The sequence below is a fragment of the Fringilla coelebs genome (genome assembly GCF_963513975.1).
Source record: "Fringilla coelebs genome assembly, chromosome: 13".
Classification (NCBI taxonomy): Eukaryota; Metazoa; Chordata; class Aves; order Passeriformes; family Fringillidae; genus Fringilla; species Fringilla coelebs.
In genome coordinates, this window is record NC_140039.1 from 20,538,722 (window position 1) to 20,553,497 (window position 14,776).

The window sequence follows — 14,776 nt, forward strand, 5'->3', positions numbered from 1 at the left end:
GGAGGTCACTGTCCTTTTAACTTTATCTCCAAATTTTAAGATAAAATATTCTTTTGTGCCAAATAGTTCTTTTCATTTAACTTCGTGGGAGCTGAGTCGTTTAGCTGCCACTTTTATTAGATTTATTTAATAGCCAGGGCAGGGTCAGTTAATATTTTAACAACTACAGTTTTCAAATTCCTTCCAGCATCCCTGGCATTTTGTTGTGAGTCCAGAGGCTAAAAAAATACAGCCTTGGAAAGGCTTTTCTACTTGACAGGCTGGTAGCACACCCTTCCTCACGCAGAACAAGCAGGTCTGGAGCTCCCTCCCCTCCCTTCTCTGGGAAGATAAATGAACTTGTCTTTAGGATTTCTCTCCCCCCCTTCCTGCGAGTTTCTCGTGGTTCATCTTTAGAAAGATCTATAACCACGTTCTCATGACATTTGCCTTGCAGCCCCCGTGGGAAAAGCCTGGAGATGGAGCTCTCCCAGCGCTGTGAGGAATGCTGAGTGTGAGCAGAGGAGATGATCTCTCAATCGCTCCGATATTTGAATTCCGTGTTCTCGCTGCAGTCCCTGGCGGTGTGTCCTGCTCTGGGCTCTGCTCATTCCCCCACTCACCACAGCTGGAGCACATCTGTTCTCACTCCCCGTCCAGCTCAGTAATCTGGGCAAGAAATCAACCAGCTGATGGCTTTTTTAGATAGCAAAGTGCTCAGCTGGGAACCCGCCGGTGCTCTGTGGGATGTGCCTTCTCCTGCAGACTCATCCTCACAAGTTCCCGCTGACCCTGGCACTGGATCCCCCAATAATTCCTAACTCTGAGCCTCAGTTCCTCAGACACTTCATCCCTCTGCTCCTTTCTGACCTTCCTGGGCAGCTGTGTCCCCTTGAGTGAGCAGAGGCAGGATTTCAAGGAAAATCAGATTTCTGTCTCTGCAGTGCCCGTGTTCTCAATGCACTTGGAAAATTCTATTTTCCTGAAGAGGAGGGGATTCATTAAAGCTCAGTTGTTCCCATAATCCTTTCCCATCTGATGCCATCACTCCTGATGGAAACCCAGCCATGGATGGGAACACATCCATGTCTCTGAGCTGAGCTGTTGACAGAGCATTATTCCCACATCTTTTCACAGATTGGATGCATTCAGGTTTTCTCATTCTCTCCTGCCTTTCTTTCCCTGATGGTATCCAGGAAAACTTTTAGTTCTGTTGCACAGCTTAATCAAGTAGAACTAACTAAATTTTAGCATTTGACAGAGGAGATGGCAATTCTGATCCCATCTCAATCCCAGCCTTTCATGCTGCACGGGCAGCAGTGAAGGTTGGACACCAAAGGTTTTTGCAGAAAGCATTTTACAGATTCCAGTGCTGCTAAAACCACTCCTGAGCACGGGAATCATGATTGGCTGCTCACTTTTTCTCTCCTTTTATTATTATTGTTTTAAAGGGATGATGGACACTTCACGGGCTGGGAACAGTGAGGATCTTTGGGCTCTAGTGGGATGAGTGGCTTTGGGGGGTTTGTCCTGTAAATAATCCATCCCACAAGTCACATCTCATGTTTGTACAGCCCCCACCACACACTGCAAGGGGGAAGGGCAGCAAACCTGGGAAACATCAGAAGAGTGCAGGAGGAAAAGGCAATTATCAGGCATTTTTATACCATGATCAGCAAATGGAGCATAGCAGGATCCTGGAGCACTTAATGTCCTCACTCCACTACAGCAGCCTTAACATTCAGCCTTTATTTTCCTGTTTCTTTCAGTGTGGGATGCCCAGAGCTTTTGAGAAATGTGAATTTTACAGAATCTCTATTCCCAGTTCCCCCTTGCCAGGCAGGATGTCAAAAGGCTGAGCTACCCCTGTTACTCCTTATTAAAGGATTGATAGTTTCTCCTCTTTCTCTGCTGTCTTAATGTCTTTGGAAGCCTTTGCTGCTTGGTCAGATTTGGTTCCAATTAGTGAGAAGCTAATTTAGAGAGGAGCCTCGCACACATGGGTGGGCACCGTGGCTGTAAAAGTTCCATTTCTCCAGGAAACCAAGCAAAAAATCTGCTAAGCTGGTTGGAAGTTGGTTCAGCTATTTGTCAGAAGGCTGCAGGGCTACTGAGCAGCCTGTCATGGATCACTCCCAGGGCTGGAGGGGAAATCTGAGCAGGTAAACTCTCCCTTGGGGCTGGCAAAAGCAAAGAAAAAGGGAAATATTTTCCCACTAGTGATGGATTTGATGGATTTGTCTGCGGTGTTGGGTTGGTGTTGGAGCATCAGGAGGGGCTGCAGACCTGCCTGGGTTGTGGGGCAGGTGTTAAACCTTGTTTTCCAAGGATAATTCTGCTTGGAGGATGCAGGGAGGGACAGAGGGGAGGCTCAGCTCCCAATAAACAGGAAAATGCCCCAGCAGGGTTCAGTTCCCGTGAGCTGGGGCTCATGAGCTGACTTTCCTGGAATGGGAACAGGTGAAATTCCAGCAGGAATTCCCAGGAGGGGGATGCAGGATGAGTGCTGGAGATGTGTGGGAGGTGGAGGAGACCATGAGGAGAGCAAAGGGTGCAGAAAAATACCTGAACCTGTCACCGGTTTCTCCCTTGAACAGTGACTGCCACTCCCATGTCCCCCACAGCAGGAAAATTCCCGTGTCTGAAGTGTCAGCACCCTAAAAGTGTTTTCCAGAGCAGGAACAGCTGAGCTCAAAAAGCCTCTGAGGGATTGATCTCAGGCCAAGATCCAGAAAACAACTTCCCAAAGCTTCCAACTCCTGCAGTTTGTCTCCTGCTCCTGAAAGCTGCATCTGAGCAGCCTGGCAGCATTTCTGCCCAAAAATTCCCTCAAAATTCAGCCCAAATTTCCCTCCAGGTGTCTCCTTCCATCACAGGGAGTAAGTGAGTCACACCCTGGGTTTCTGTAATTCATCTGTGTCTGGCTCCATGTGATGGAGATTATTACAGTTCAGCAAAAATGGGGTTCATTAAACTTAAAGTCAGGCATATGAAACTCTCATTTAAATAAAAAGTGATTGAGAATGGTAACTTCCATTTAAAGTGCATCTCCCATCATTTATTTTTTATGCTCTGCCACAGTCACCGTTTAAATTATTAAAAGCAAGAAGTAAAAAGCTTCTCAGGAGATAGAAATGGATTAGATTAAAATTAATCTGACATAATCCTTTCTGTAAAACTGCTGATTCAGTTTGTGCACAAGTTTATCAACATATTTGAGGATGAAGGATAAGGATGAATTCTCCTCTAATTTGGGAGTGCTTTGGCTTGATGTTTCTGACAGCACAGGGAGCACACAGAGCTCTCTTAATTGAGAGATTTATGAAATTACAAATATTTCTTACAGCACAAATGCCAAGCTCATCACAGATTTCCACTCATTTAAGCACCTGAGGTGGGCAGTGGGATCTGCCTCATTTCAGCTGGGATGAATTTTGAGGTGCAGAAAATCGAGGCTGGGTCAAGAACAGGGCCAGATTTTCAGGTGGCACGTGTCACTTGTCACCTGCAGAGTCAGCACCCCCAGAATTCCCTTTTTTGTGCCCAGGGAGGTGGCAAGGACACAGGAGGAGGGCTGGGGTGTGTGACTGGAAGGGAAGAGGCTCAGCCCTCCACCAAAGACCTTGGAAACAGGGAAATAATGAGGAACACGACGTTAATGGATTTTTTATTTATCAGTGACAGCTCGTGACATCTTTAAAAAGAAATCATCTGCGAGCCAGTGGTGTGGGTTATTCCCTGTTTGGTTGCAGTCAGCACTAAATGAAGATTGAAATGGGATTGAGAGGGGGTAGGGCTGGCAGGGTTTGGCTAAAGATGAGTGAAATCTGTCTGACAGAACCCAGTCAATAGCATTTATCGGGAGCTGTAGCATCTTGTGATGTCTTTATGAACCAAATTAGAGATCAGAGTGCTGCTCCCAGGCTCTGCTAACCCTTCCCTCCACATCCAGCTCTGCAAAGCCCACGGAGGCAGCCAGGGCTGCAGAATGTGCCCAGTGGCACAAACACAGCCCTGATGTGTCACATTTGGGGTCCCACACCCCTGGGTGCTCTTTGTTCTGCTTTGTTCAAGTCAACATGCTGGCTGTGGGAGCCCCCATTCCTGTGGGGCTGATGTTTTATTGTTGAAAAACCAGTGGCAGTATTGGTTTGGGCATTTTGTGTTACCTCATGCACGTGGTTGCACCTAAAAATGCAACCATGATGTGTTTAAGTATAACAAATGTGCAGCCATGATGATGTTTTCAGCTGGTAGATATCAAAGCACTTTGTTATGACACTAAACACTGATTACCTACCAAATAAATGAAGAGAATGGTTTTTTCCTGTGTGCTGCAGGCAGTGCCCTGCAGGCCATTCCCCCCCTCAGGCTGTTTGGGCAGATATTTCAGCCCTGGAGTGGATCATAATTTTAATTCATTGCAGTAAGAAAATTCCTCTGCAACCAACTTTTTTTTTTTTTTTTAGAGGTTTGATCTAATCACTTACAAACACAGATCAAAGGTAGTGAGAGCTGGTATTAAAGGATTAGCTAGGTCACATTGAAATATGTTTTAAAACAAGCCCAGGGACCTTTAGCTTTTCTGAAGCTAGTGCACACACAAGAAAGGATTTTTAGGCTAACTCTCTGTGACTTTAAACAGAAAACCAACTGATGGATTAAATCTGTGAGTCATTGCTTCAGGTGGTGTGGGGAGCACTTTATGTAACACAGGCCTGGAGAATATCAGCAGTGACTGAATCTCTCACAGCACAAGGTAAATTCAGTGCGGGCACCACTTGTGCCCCTGCCCAGCTTCCCGTGTTTTTATTCTCTTTTGGTGATTGTTTATAAGCAATTAGCAGCTCCTGTTCAGCCCAGGCTCCTTTTCATCCCTTTCTCTGGCTGATCTCTCCTGTCTCCATGTGGCAGGGATGCTTTCTCTGTGCCTGTCAGGTGAAATGAGTGTTTCTTTACAAAGGTGGTGATGCCACTCTCTGGACCTTATCAAGCCATTATTCCTTTTTTATTGCCAGAATTTCCTCATTGAAATGAACTTAGAGAGAGAGAATGATCCCTGCTGGGGTGAGCCTGCCTCCAGGAACTTCAGTTTCAATGAGAGGGGCTTGGGAGTGGCATCAAATCCACCCCATCAAATCCACATTCCCAGAGAGCACCCGAGCTGCCCCAGGAGGTGCCAGAGTGACAAACTCAGCTTGGCTTGGGGGCTGGCTTTTCCTTCCAGGCAAGGCTGGAAATGTCTGTAAGACAAGTTGGAAAAGCTTGTCAGACAAACCCCATCAGGTTTCTCCCCAGGCTGTGCTCGATGGGAGGATGCTGTGCCCAGCTGGTGCTGTGGGAATAGTTTTGTGTTTCAGCCCCATGGTGTTTTTTATTGAACACAGATCAAGATTTGTGTTGATTTCCCTCCCTTTGGGTTCAGGTTGGCTCGGTGCAATCATGGCTGGTGCTCACAGCCATCCCCAGCTGCCTGGGAGAGATAAGCCAGGCCAGCTGTGTGCACCCAAATATTTCACTGCCTTTGACATCCTCAGGCTGGAGATGCAGCAGATACAGGGGATATTGATTAGGCTTCAGGTAATGAAGACCTCTTACCCTTTTAATTACCCAGAGCTGGGCAGTCGAGGGGCTGGAGGCAAACACAGCACTGAAAATTGCTGTGAGAACGGCTCTAACACAGAAATTGGGTAATTTTGTGCATTTTTCATGTTCTTGTAAGCTTCTGACAGCACATTTCTCTGTTGCCTGGCTGCTGAGTAACTGTGTCCTCAGATTTGGCATAGCTGAGGCTTCGTCCAAACGTGTTTTATTAACTTTAGATTAATCTTGTTCATTATTTATCATTCTTTTTATTAAAGCCTGCATTGGAGGCCCAGCTGTGGTGTGGTGTAGCTGGGCAGCAGAGCTCAGACTCAAAGGGAGAATTACCAGGTGATACTTTTGTCCAGGCTGATTTCCTTAAATTGTTCTGCAATTATTTAAGACTGGAAGATGAAAAATTGATCCAGTGGTGCAGGCAGGGCAATGGAACTGTCTGTTACCCCACAAAAAAAAGGAAAAAAAAAAAGAGAGGCAGTGCATAATTCATGTAGCTTTAACATTAAAACGAAACTGTGGAAAAGAAAAATGGTCAAAACTCCAGGAACTGCAGAGCTGTGCCAGGGGTTTGTCTTTCCTGGAAAATTCCCTTTTTCCCTTCCCCAGGGCACTCTGCCAGGGGCTGGTGGCACCTGGAGCCTTCTCTCCTGCTCACATTTTGTGATCCAAAATTGTGATTTTGTGATGGGGCTGTGGGTGTTGATTGCTCAATCAGATCACAGTGAAATTTGCAATTATGGAATTTGAATTATGAGCATCCCCTACAAGCAGTTGGCAGATTTTAATAAGCAAATTGAGAATACAGCTCAGGTTCACAGGACACTCATCAGATAATCAGTTCAGCTTCAGCTTTGCCCAAATTTGCTGTAACCTTCACTTGTGAGCAGTTTGAACACCAAGGAATGGGAGCAATCAGAGCAAAAAAAAACCCCAGCAGGCTGCAAATTATCCACCAAAAATCAGTTTTCCATGAAGTTTGTACCACAACAGTGGGTATGGCTGGGGGTTGTACAACAAAATGAAATTATAGCATTTGGATATATTAAAAAAAAAAGCAGGTGGGAATGTTTGGCACAGGAACACACCCAGAGCCAAGGAATTTGTCAGGGCTAAATCATCTAAAAGCAAAGTGCAGAATCCTCCTGACCATCACCTGCACTGCTGAGGGAGCAGCTTCTCTCCAGGAAAAACTTCACTGCTGCTGTTGCCTCTGTCTGGGAATGGCAGGGAGCAAAACAGACAGGAAAACTTCAGCACTTCCCATCCTGCAAAAAAATAAATTAATTTTGAAAAGTAAATTTAAAACAGACATAATTTTAGGGAAGTACATTCTGCAAAAAAATAATTGAATTTTGAAAAAAAATTTTTAAACAGCCATAAATTTACAGAAGTGCATTCTGCAAAAAATAATTGAATTTGGGAAAAAAAATTAAAACAGCCATAAATTTACAGAAGTGCATTCTGCAAAAAATAATTGAATTTGGGAAAAAAAATTAAAACAGCCATAAATTTAAAGAAGTGCATTCTGAAAAAAATTGAATTTTGAAAAAAATTTTAAAACCAGCCATAATTTTGCAGAAGTGCATGATCAAGAGCAGTGCCAACCCAACACTCAGAGATGTGTTCTCTCCATCTGGATTTAAATTGTTTCTAGCAGGGGATGAGCCTCACCTTTCCTTTCAAAATGTCTCAGTATCAGTTAATGTTTCAGTCATAGTTTGGGGCAGTTGAAAGGGAGGATTTCATCATTTTCTTAATTTCATGTTTTTCTTTTGCCATGTGTAATGAAACATCATTTTTGTGTGTCATGATTTACAGAAAACTTTCTGTTTTCCACTGAAAATCAGTTCCCACCTCTCCAGCTTGAGAGTGACAGAGTGGGTGATAAGGTAGGAATTATAGCAATCATTGAGGATTGGATTAATCTCTGTAACTTTCAGCAAAGCCTATAAAAATAATAGTGTATTGTACCCACACTGCTCTTATTAAAAATGATGAGTGATCCCCATTTTTTGGCTAATGCTGATCCCAAAATTTCATCCTTCTCCTCAGCTTTATGCTGTCATAATCTTGATATTTTAATAGCTTTTCCCATAACAGTCACAGAGACCTTTTTAAGTGGCAGCCCTGACTTTATGGAAGAGACTTTAAATTAAAAAATCAAGAAGAGTTTCTTTTTCTTAAAGGCAGAGGCAAAATATGTGCACATCCCAGGAGGGGCAAGCAGAGAAATGTTATTTTGGCAAAGTTAATAATTACTCAGAACTTCTGTGCAGCTTTCACTATAGAGTAGGTAATGGAAATGAAATAAAATAAGGTTACAACAAGTCCTGGGTGTGTGCAGGGGATGACCAGGCAGCAGCTTGTGGAGTTTCTCGTCTCCTTTAAAAATACAGATACAGGTCAGAAATTGGGTAATAGTCTGTGTTTGAGAGAGCTGCTTTAAAGGGGAAATGAAAAGCGTGGCAAAATGGGCAAAAATCCGATGAAATAGGGCAAAAATCACATGGAAGGGACCCCAAATTAGACAGGAGAAGTTTTTAATGAATTCCTCAAGGAATCAGAGGCTCATGTGTGATTAGAGAACCATGGACTGCCATTGCTGCTGGTTCCCTGTGCTCCAAGGCTCCGTGCTGGGCACTTTGGGAAACCTTCCCATCAGCAGGAGCCACCCCAGGCTGTGTTTGAAGCATCTCTCTGCTCAGGAGGTACAAATTGCCTGTGGGATGTGAGCTGCCTGTCACCTCCAGAGCAATTAGAGAGGCAGACCTTATCCAAAGGAGCCCGTCAGCTTGGAGGAGCCATAAATATTGCACCGGGATCTCTCAGGAAATCAAAGGCACTGGGAGGGAGCAGTTATTTACATGTTGCTGCAGGAGCACTCAGAGATGCTCCAGGCTGTGCTGCTCCCTGGGCTCCCTGTTCCATCAGTCCCGTGGGGTTTGGCAGGGGCAGAGAGAAAGAAAAAGCCAGGGGTAAATGTTACAGAGCAATAATGGACTGCTCCTAGTTCTGTGTCATTTGGGCAGCTGGATCTCTCTGGCACTGAGGGGAAGGCAGAGCTGCACCTTCAGACCTTTACTGTGTTCCAGATTAGCAGAGTTTGAAGGTGGCTCTGGGGGGATTTCAGTGTTTTGCCCTCTAGAAATGGCTCTCCTCCAGTTCCTTCCAGCATTTTGGAGGGATCCCAGCCCATCATTTGTTCCTGTCTTTGATCAGATCTTCTCCTCTTGCCCAGCCTCCTGTGTCTGCTTACCCAGGGCTTCCAACCCCTAAATATTACATTGTAATCCATTTTAAATATCTTTACATTTTATAGAGCAATAACAAACTACTCCTAATGTCCAGTTCTGTGTCATTTGGGCAGCTGGATCTCTCTGGCACTGCTGGGAAGTCAGAGCTGCACCTTCAGACCTTTACTGTGTTCCTCACTTTTATGCAGCCAAATTAGCAGAGTTTGAAGTTGGCTTTGGGGGGATTTCAATGTTTTACCCTCTAGAAATGACTCTCCTTTAGACCCTTCTGCACTGGGTTCCTCAGTTTGGAGGGATCCCAGCCCATCATTTGTTCCTGTCTTTGATCAGATCTCCTCCTCTTGCCCAGCCTCCTGTGCCCTGCTTACCCAGGGATTCCAACCCTTCAATATTGGACAGCAATATCTTTTAAAGACCTTTAAATTTTATAGAGCAATAATGGACTGCTCCTCATGTCCAGTCCTGTCTCATTTGTGCAGCTGGCTCTCTCTGGCACTGATGGGAAGGCAGAGCTGCACCTGCAGACCTTTACTGAGTTCCTCACTTTTATGCAGCCAAATTAGCAGAGTTTGAAGGTGGCTCTGGGGGGATTTCAGTGTTTTGCCCTCCAGAAATGGGTCTCCTTCAGCTCCTTCCAGCATTTGGGAGGGATCCCAGCTCATCCATTTGTTTCTCTCTTTGCTCAGACCTGCTCCTCTTGCCCAGCCTCCTGTGCTCTGCTTGCCCAGGGCTCCCCACCTGGCCCTCAGCTCCAGTGACAGAATTATCCCAGGCTTTTTAACTGAGGCAGAGCCTGGGAAAAGCTTCTGCAATGATTATAGGGCTGGAAAGTCTTGAAAATGCCAGCACAAGGGCTCTCAGTGGCTCTCACAGCAAAGAGATGAGAACTCCATAAGCCAAAGGCATCATTAGCCCATGAGCACAGAACCATAGACCACGAGGAAAATGTTTAACCTGGAAATTAGAAGGTTTTTAACAATTCAAGAGAAAAGCAGGAGCCCTTTCTGGGGTGTAATTATACCTGTGAGACCTCCTGGGAGAGGATGGGAGGGACAGGGATTGATCCAGCAATTCCCTCCCCACTGTTTTCCTGTGCTCAGGTCACCATTTCCCCTTCCTGTGAATTGCAGAGCTCAGGGGGCTCTGGGGGAAACCTTGAGTGTGAAGAGTCACTCCAATTTCAGCACCTCTGTGCATCCCAGGGCAGGGATGCTTATTTGCCTGGTGCTGGCTGCTTCTGGAGGAGCAAGATAATTGTTCACCAAGAGTAAATTTAAAAAACAAAAAACAACAAACTTAACTGCTTGCAGAAAATAATAAGCTGGCTGGGAAGTGGCACCTTGTTTGCTCTCAGTATCCTCTTGACATCAGCATGAGGTTCCTTCTAATGAGATGCACATGTGTAAATATGATGATTAGATATTCCCTCATAAAAAGAATTATCGTGCCTTTCTAAGAGTCTAAGCAGGCGTTTTCGAGTCCTGATGTTACAAATAAATAAATAAAGGCCAAAAGGCTGCATTCAGCCTCTTCTGGCTGGGAGCAGTGGGACGTGAGGGCAGAATGTATTTTCCAAAGTACCTAATGGCAGTTGAGGTCAATTACAGCCACGACTCATTAGAGTATTAAAACAAGAATGTGATTTTTAGTATAATTAGTGTTCCCTTAGAAAACTGCAGCAGTCTTGTATCCACTCCAGGCTCTTTGAGTGTGTTTGGGCATTTGGCTCAGGCAGATACAACAGGGTTAGACTGCATTAACCTCACTCCCAGCCTCTGCAACGTCTCTCACTTCTTCTTTATGGCTCAAATAACTTCCAAAGACGCCTTATAAAACACAGAGCCCTGTCTAATTAGTCACAGAGAAGATTACAGCTGCTTAATTTAGTGTTCAGTTTTCTGCTGATTCAGAAATTCCTGAGGAATAAAGCATCCTGTGGGTGATAACACAACTCGGCAGATCCTCCTCACAACTGGCTTTAAGGGGGGAAAAAAATTAATTAGGGAGGATGAAAGCAAAGCCATGGACAGGCTGGAATGTTCACGACAAAAAGGTGAGATTCCTGTGAAATGCATTTTATTCTGGATGAAGGTGAAGGAGTAGCAGAAATATCAGATCTGTGTGTGGGATTTCACAGCTGGAAATTTGCATTTGGAGTGATGCCTTTTTCTCTGGTCCTAACAATATGAGCCAGACACAGTTAGGGTGATAAAAGGGGTACCTTGATCCTCAAGTGCACAAATTCTGCTGGTGGAAAAGGCTGAGGATGCTCATGATTTTTGTACAATTTTTATAGATTCTGCAAATTAGCATATCTGACAGGAATGCCCCAATTAGGAAACTGCCCAGTGAATTAATCTCCCCAGTTCTGGTACCTTCTAAATTCTCCCCCCTCAGATGAGATCCAGGCCCTGTTTACAAAAATTTGTCTTGAAAAGGCATTTTCAGGCTTGGTTTCTAAGGAGAGCCAGGACAGCACAGGGATCCTGGAATTTGTTTTGCCTTTCTGCCTAGGAAAACATTGAAGCTAAGCTATGATAAAAAGCTACAAATATATGTGTAGAAAATACAGAGAATATATGAAAGACAAGAAAGTAAAGACCAAAAGAGCATCAGAGAATAGAGAGAAGATAGAAAGGTAAAAACCAAAATGGCATCAGAGAATATGCGAAGGAAAAAAAGATAAAAACCATAACAGAGCATATAAAAATACCAAACCAGAAACCAAACATATATATCAGAGAATATAGAGAAGATAAAAGTGTAAAACCCAAAATGACATCAGGGAATATAAAGATAAAAAGGTAAAAACCAAAATGGCATCAGAGAATACGTGAAAGAAACAAAGGTAAAAACCAAAATGGCATCAGAGAATATAGAGAAGATAGAAAGGTAAAACCAAAGAGGTATTAGAGAATATATGAAGTAAAAAAAAGATAAAAACCCAAAACAGAGCATAAAAAAAAAACAAACCAAAACCCAAACATATATATCAGAGAATACATAAAAGAAAAAAGCTAAAAACCAAAATGGCACCAGAGAATATATGAACGAAAAAAGGTAAAACCAAAATGGCACTAGAGAATATAGAGAAGATAAAAAGGTAAAAACCGAAATGGCATTGGAGATTATAGAGAAGATAAAAAGGTAAAACCAAAAGGGTATTAGAGAATATATGAAGGAAAAAAAGGTAAAAACCAAAAGAGAGCATTAAAAAAACCAAACCAAAACCCAAACATATATATCAGAGAATACATAAAAGAAAAAAGGTAAAACCAAAATGGCATCAGGGAATACAGAGAGGATAAAAAGGTAAAAACCACCAGGGCATCAGCAGCCATGGGGCTCATTGCTCGGGCTGTGCTCCATTTTCCCCTGCTCACAGCGTGTCCCTTGTGCTTGCAGAGCTGACCTACGCCTGGATCTTCAACGAGTACCCCACCTTTGTGCACCAGGACAACCGGCGCTTCGTGTCGCAGGAGACCGGCAACCTGTACATCGCCAAGGTGGAGACCTCGGACGTGGGCAACTACACCTGCGTGGTGACCAACACCGTGACCAACAGCAAGGTCCTGGGGCCACCCACGCCCCTCGTGCTCAGGAACGACGGTAGGACCCTCCTCCCCAGCTGACCCGGGGGGCTTTGCTGTGTTTTCGTGGCTGGAGTCACCCAGAAAGTAAAAAATTGGCTGAAATGTTTCTGTTGGAGTGTCTTGGTTTGGAAATACAGGTGTCTTAGCCAGAAAGTAAAAATTGGCTGAAATGTTTCTGTTGGAGTGTCTCAGTTTGGAAAGACACATGTCTGAGCCAGAAAGTAAAAATTGGCTGAAATGTTTCTGTTGGAGTGGCTTAGTTTTTGGAAAGACAGGTGTGCGCTAAGGAAGGAAGGAGCCTCCCCTGAAATGGAAAATGCAAACCCCTCCCTCTGAATTGTTATAAATTTTAAATTAAGGGGCTCTCAGGCAAAAAATATGGGAGCAGGAATAACAGTTCTTTATTAGGGAAGAAAATGAAAAGATAAAATAAGCAATGCAGTGAACTAAACCAACCCTGCCAGAGCCAGAGCACAGCCTGACACCCTGTGGGTCAGGGTGCTGGCAGCAGGGCCACTGGAATTGTGGCTCAGCCCTCCTGCAGTGCCAGGGGTGGTTCTGCTGAAGCAGGGATCCTGGAGAAGGGGGCAGAATCCTCTGGAGATCCAGGGGCAGAGGCAGCTGCTGTTCCTCTGGGAATCCAGCAGGAAGCCGTGCTGGTGTTCCAGAATCTCCAGATTCTATCCGGGTAGGAATGCTTGGCTCCTCCCCCTGGGCTCACATCTCCCAATGGGATGCTGCAGCTCTTATCAGCCATGCAGGGACATTCCATAGCCTGTTATCAGCAGGTGTCTCCCTGAGGGAGGAGTGGGTGTGGGAGAGATAAGGAAATCTGCCCACTGAGCAGGAGCCAGCTGCCATGCAGATGGCAAACAGAACACAATTCCCTTGGCATGCAGGACATGGTGTGAAGGGTTTTTCCCTCTCTCACGGTTTTCCAGTGATGCTGGAGCTGGGGCTCAAACTCATGGACAGCTGAAGTTGCTCTCCCCACTGCTGGAGCGACTCTCAGAGTCAGGCAGTAATTACAAAAGAAAAACCCAGTGGGAGTTGGCCAAAGACAGGAAACAAAATAGATTTTAGAGCCTGGACATAGCAGTTTTTCTCATTTTATGCAGCCCCAAAGTGAACAAAGGCACTTTGTTGTTTCGGTAACTGTTAGCTCAGCCTGTGTTTCCCAGCAGAATTAGTGCTATTATTAGTGGTCTGTGGAATAATACAAAAAAGGGGAGAAGAAAGCAAAAGAGGATTTCTAAATTTATACAGACAATTGATCTGTATCATCATCATTTTGGAGCAGATAAGAAAAATACATTTGCATGCTAATTTCCAATTAAAATTAATTAAAATGTCTCTGTTTAAAGGCTAACAGTTGGGACATTTGTTCCAGGAATAGAAATGCAATGTTAGCAACTTCTCCTGGAAGAAGATCCACTGTCACCTCATGGGATTTGACAAAAATCCCTTGTTTGGAAAACGCAGGCTCCTTGCTGCAGCCTCCTGCCCATCAGGTTGACAGAGTCCCTGTGGATGGAGTGGGAAATGCTGCTGGTGATGAGGAACTGTCCCAGCTGGACTGGGAGGGGTGGAGGTGCTGCTTCTCCAGCTCTGCTCCATATCTGCCCTCCTTCCAGGGAATTCTGTGTTCCCATAAACCCAGCACAGCAAATCTGTCCCTCTGAGGGCCCAGTGAGCTGTGGCATGGATGGCAAAGAGCAATGTTTAAATTTGCCTCGTGCTGACAATTGCAGCGCTGAAATAATCTTTTTAAATACTCCAAAAATAGGATTTTTTTTGCGAACCCTACTGGAAGAGGGGCTTGGTACAAGGGTGTGCAGTGAGAGAACAGGGGGAAATGGCTTTAAACTGATGGGGCAGGGATAGATGGGGAAGGAATTGTTGCTGGGACCATCCAGGTGTTGAGAGCTGCTGCTTCCCTATTTCTCTTTAAAATGTGGGATTTGCCATACCAGGATTAAAACAGTAACAGTGGGAAAGGACCAAAATAGTCCTGGAATAAAATTGCCATCATCTGTATGGGCCAATTAAACTGCAAAGTTTCACAGGTGTTGTCAGGAAATGCATATCAAATCCTCAGACAAATTAGCCTCCTCCTGAATTCCTGGGACTTTCAGCCCCCAAAAAAATGTTTTTAAGCTTTGAAATTGGAAGAAAGACACAAAAGCCTCTGAAATGCCAACACATGGAGCATCTGATGGGCCCTGACACTGGGAGTGCTCTCCAAGCCACAAACCCAGGTTCTGCTTCAGTCCCTTATTTCCTCCTCCATCCCTGCCACCTGCACAGCTAAGTCAGATGTTCAGTCACCCAGGAACAGCAGGAAAAATG

General features: G+C 44.7%; 1 protein-coding gene across 1 annotated transcript in view; it reads left to right on the plus strand.

The window, feature by feature from the left end:
• The window catches only part of LOC311158757 (contactin-4), a 259,902-nt gene that overhangs the window by 179,374 nt on the left and 65,752 nt on the right, over positions 1-14,776 (plus strand). The window contains exon 7 of the mRNA XM_084214354.1: positions 12,240-12,443. Within this exon, the coding sequence (XP_084070480.1) occupies positions 12,240-12,443 (204 nt within the window). The remainder of the gene's footprint in view (positions 1-12,239; positions 12,444-14,776) is intronic.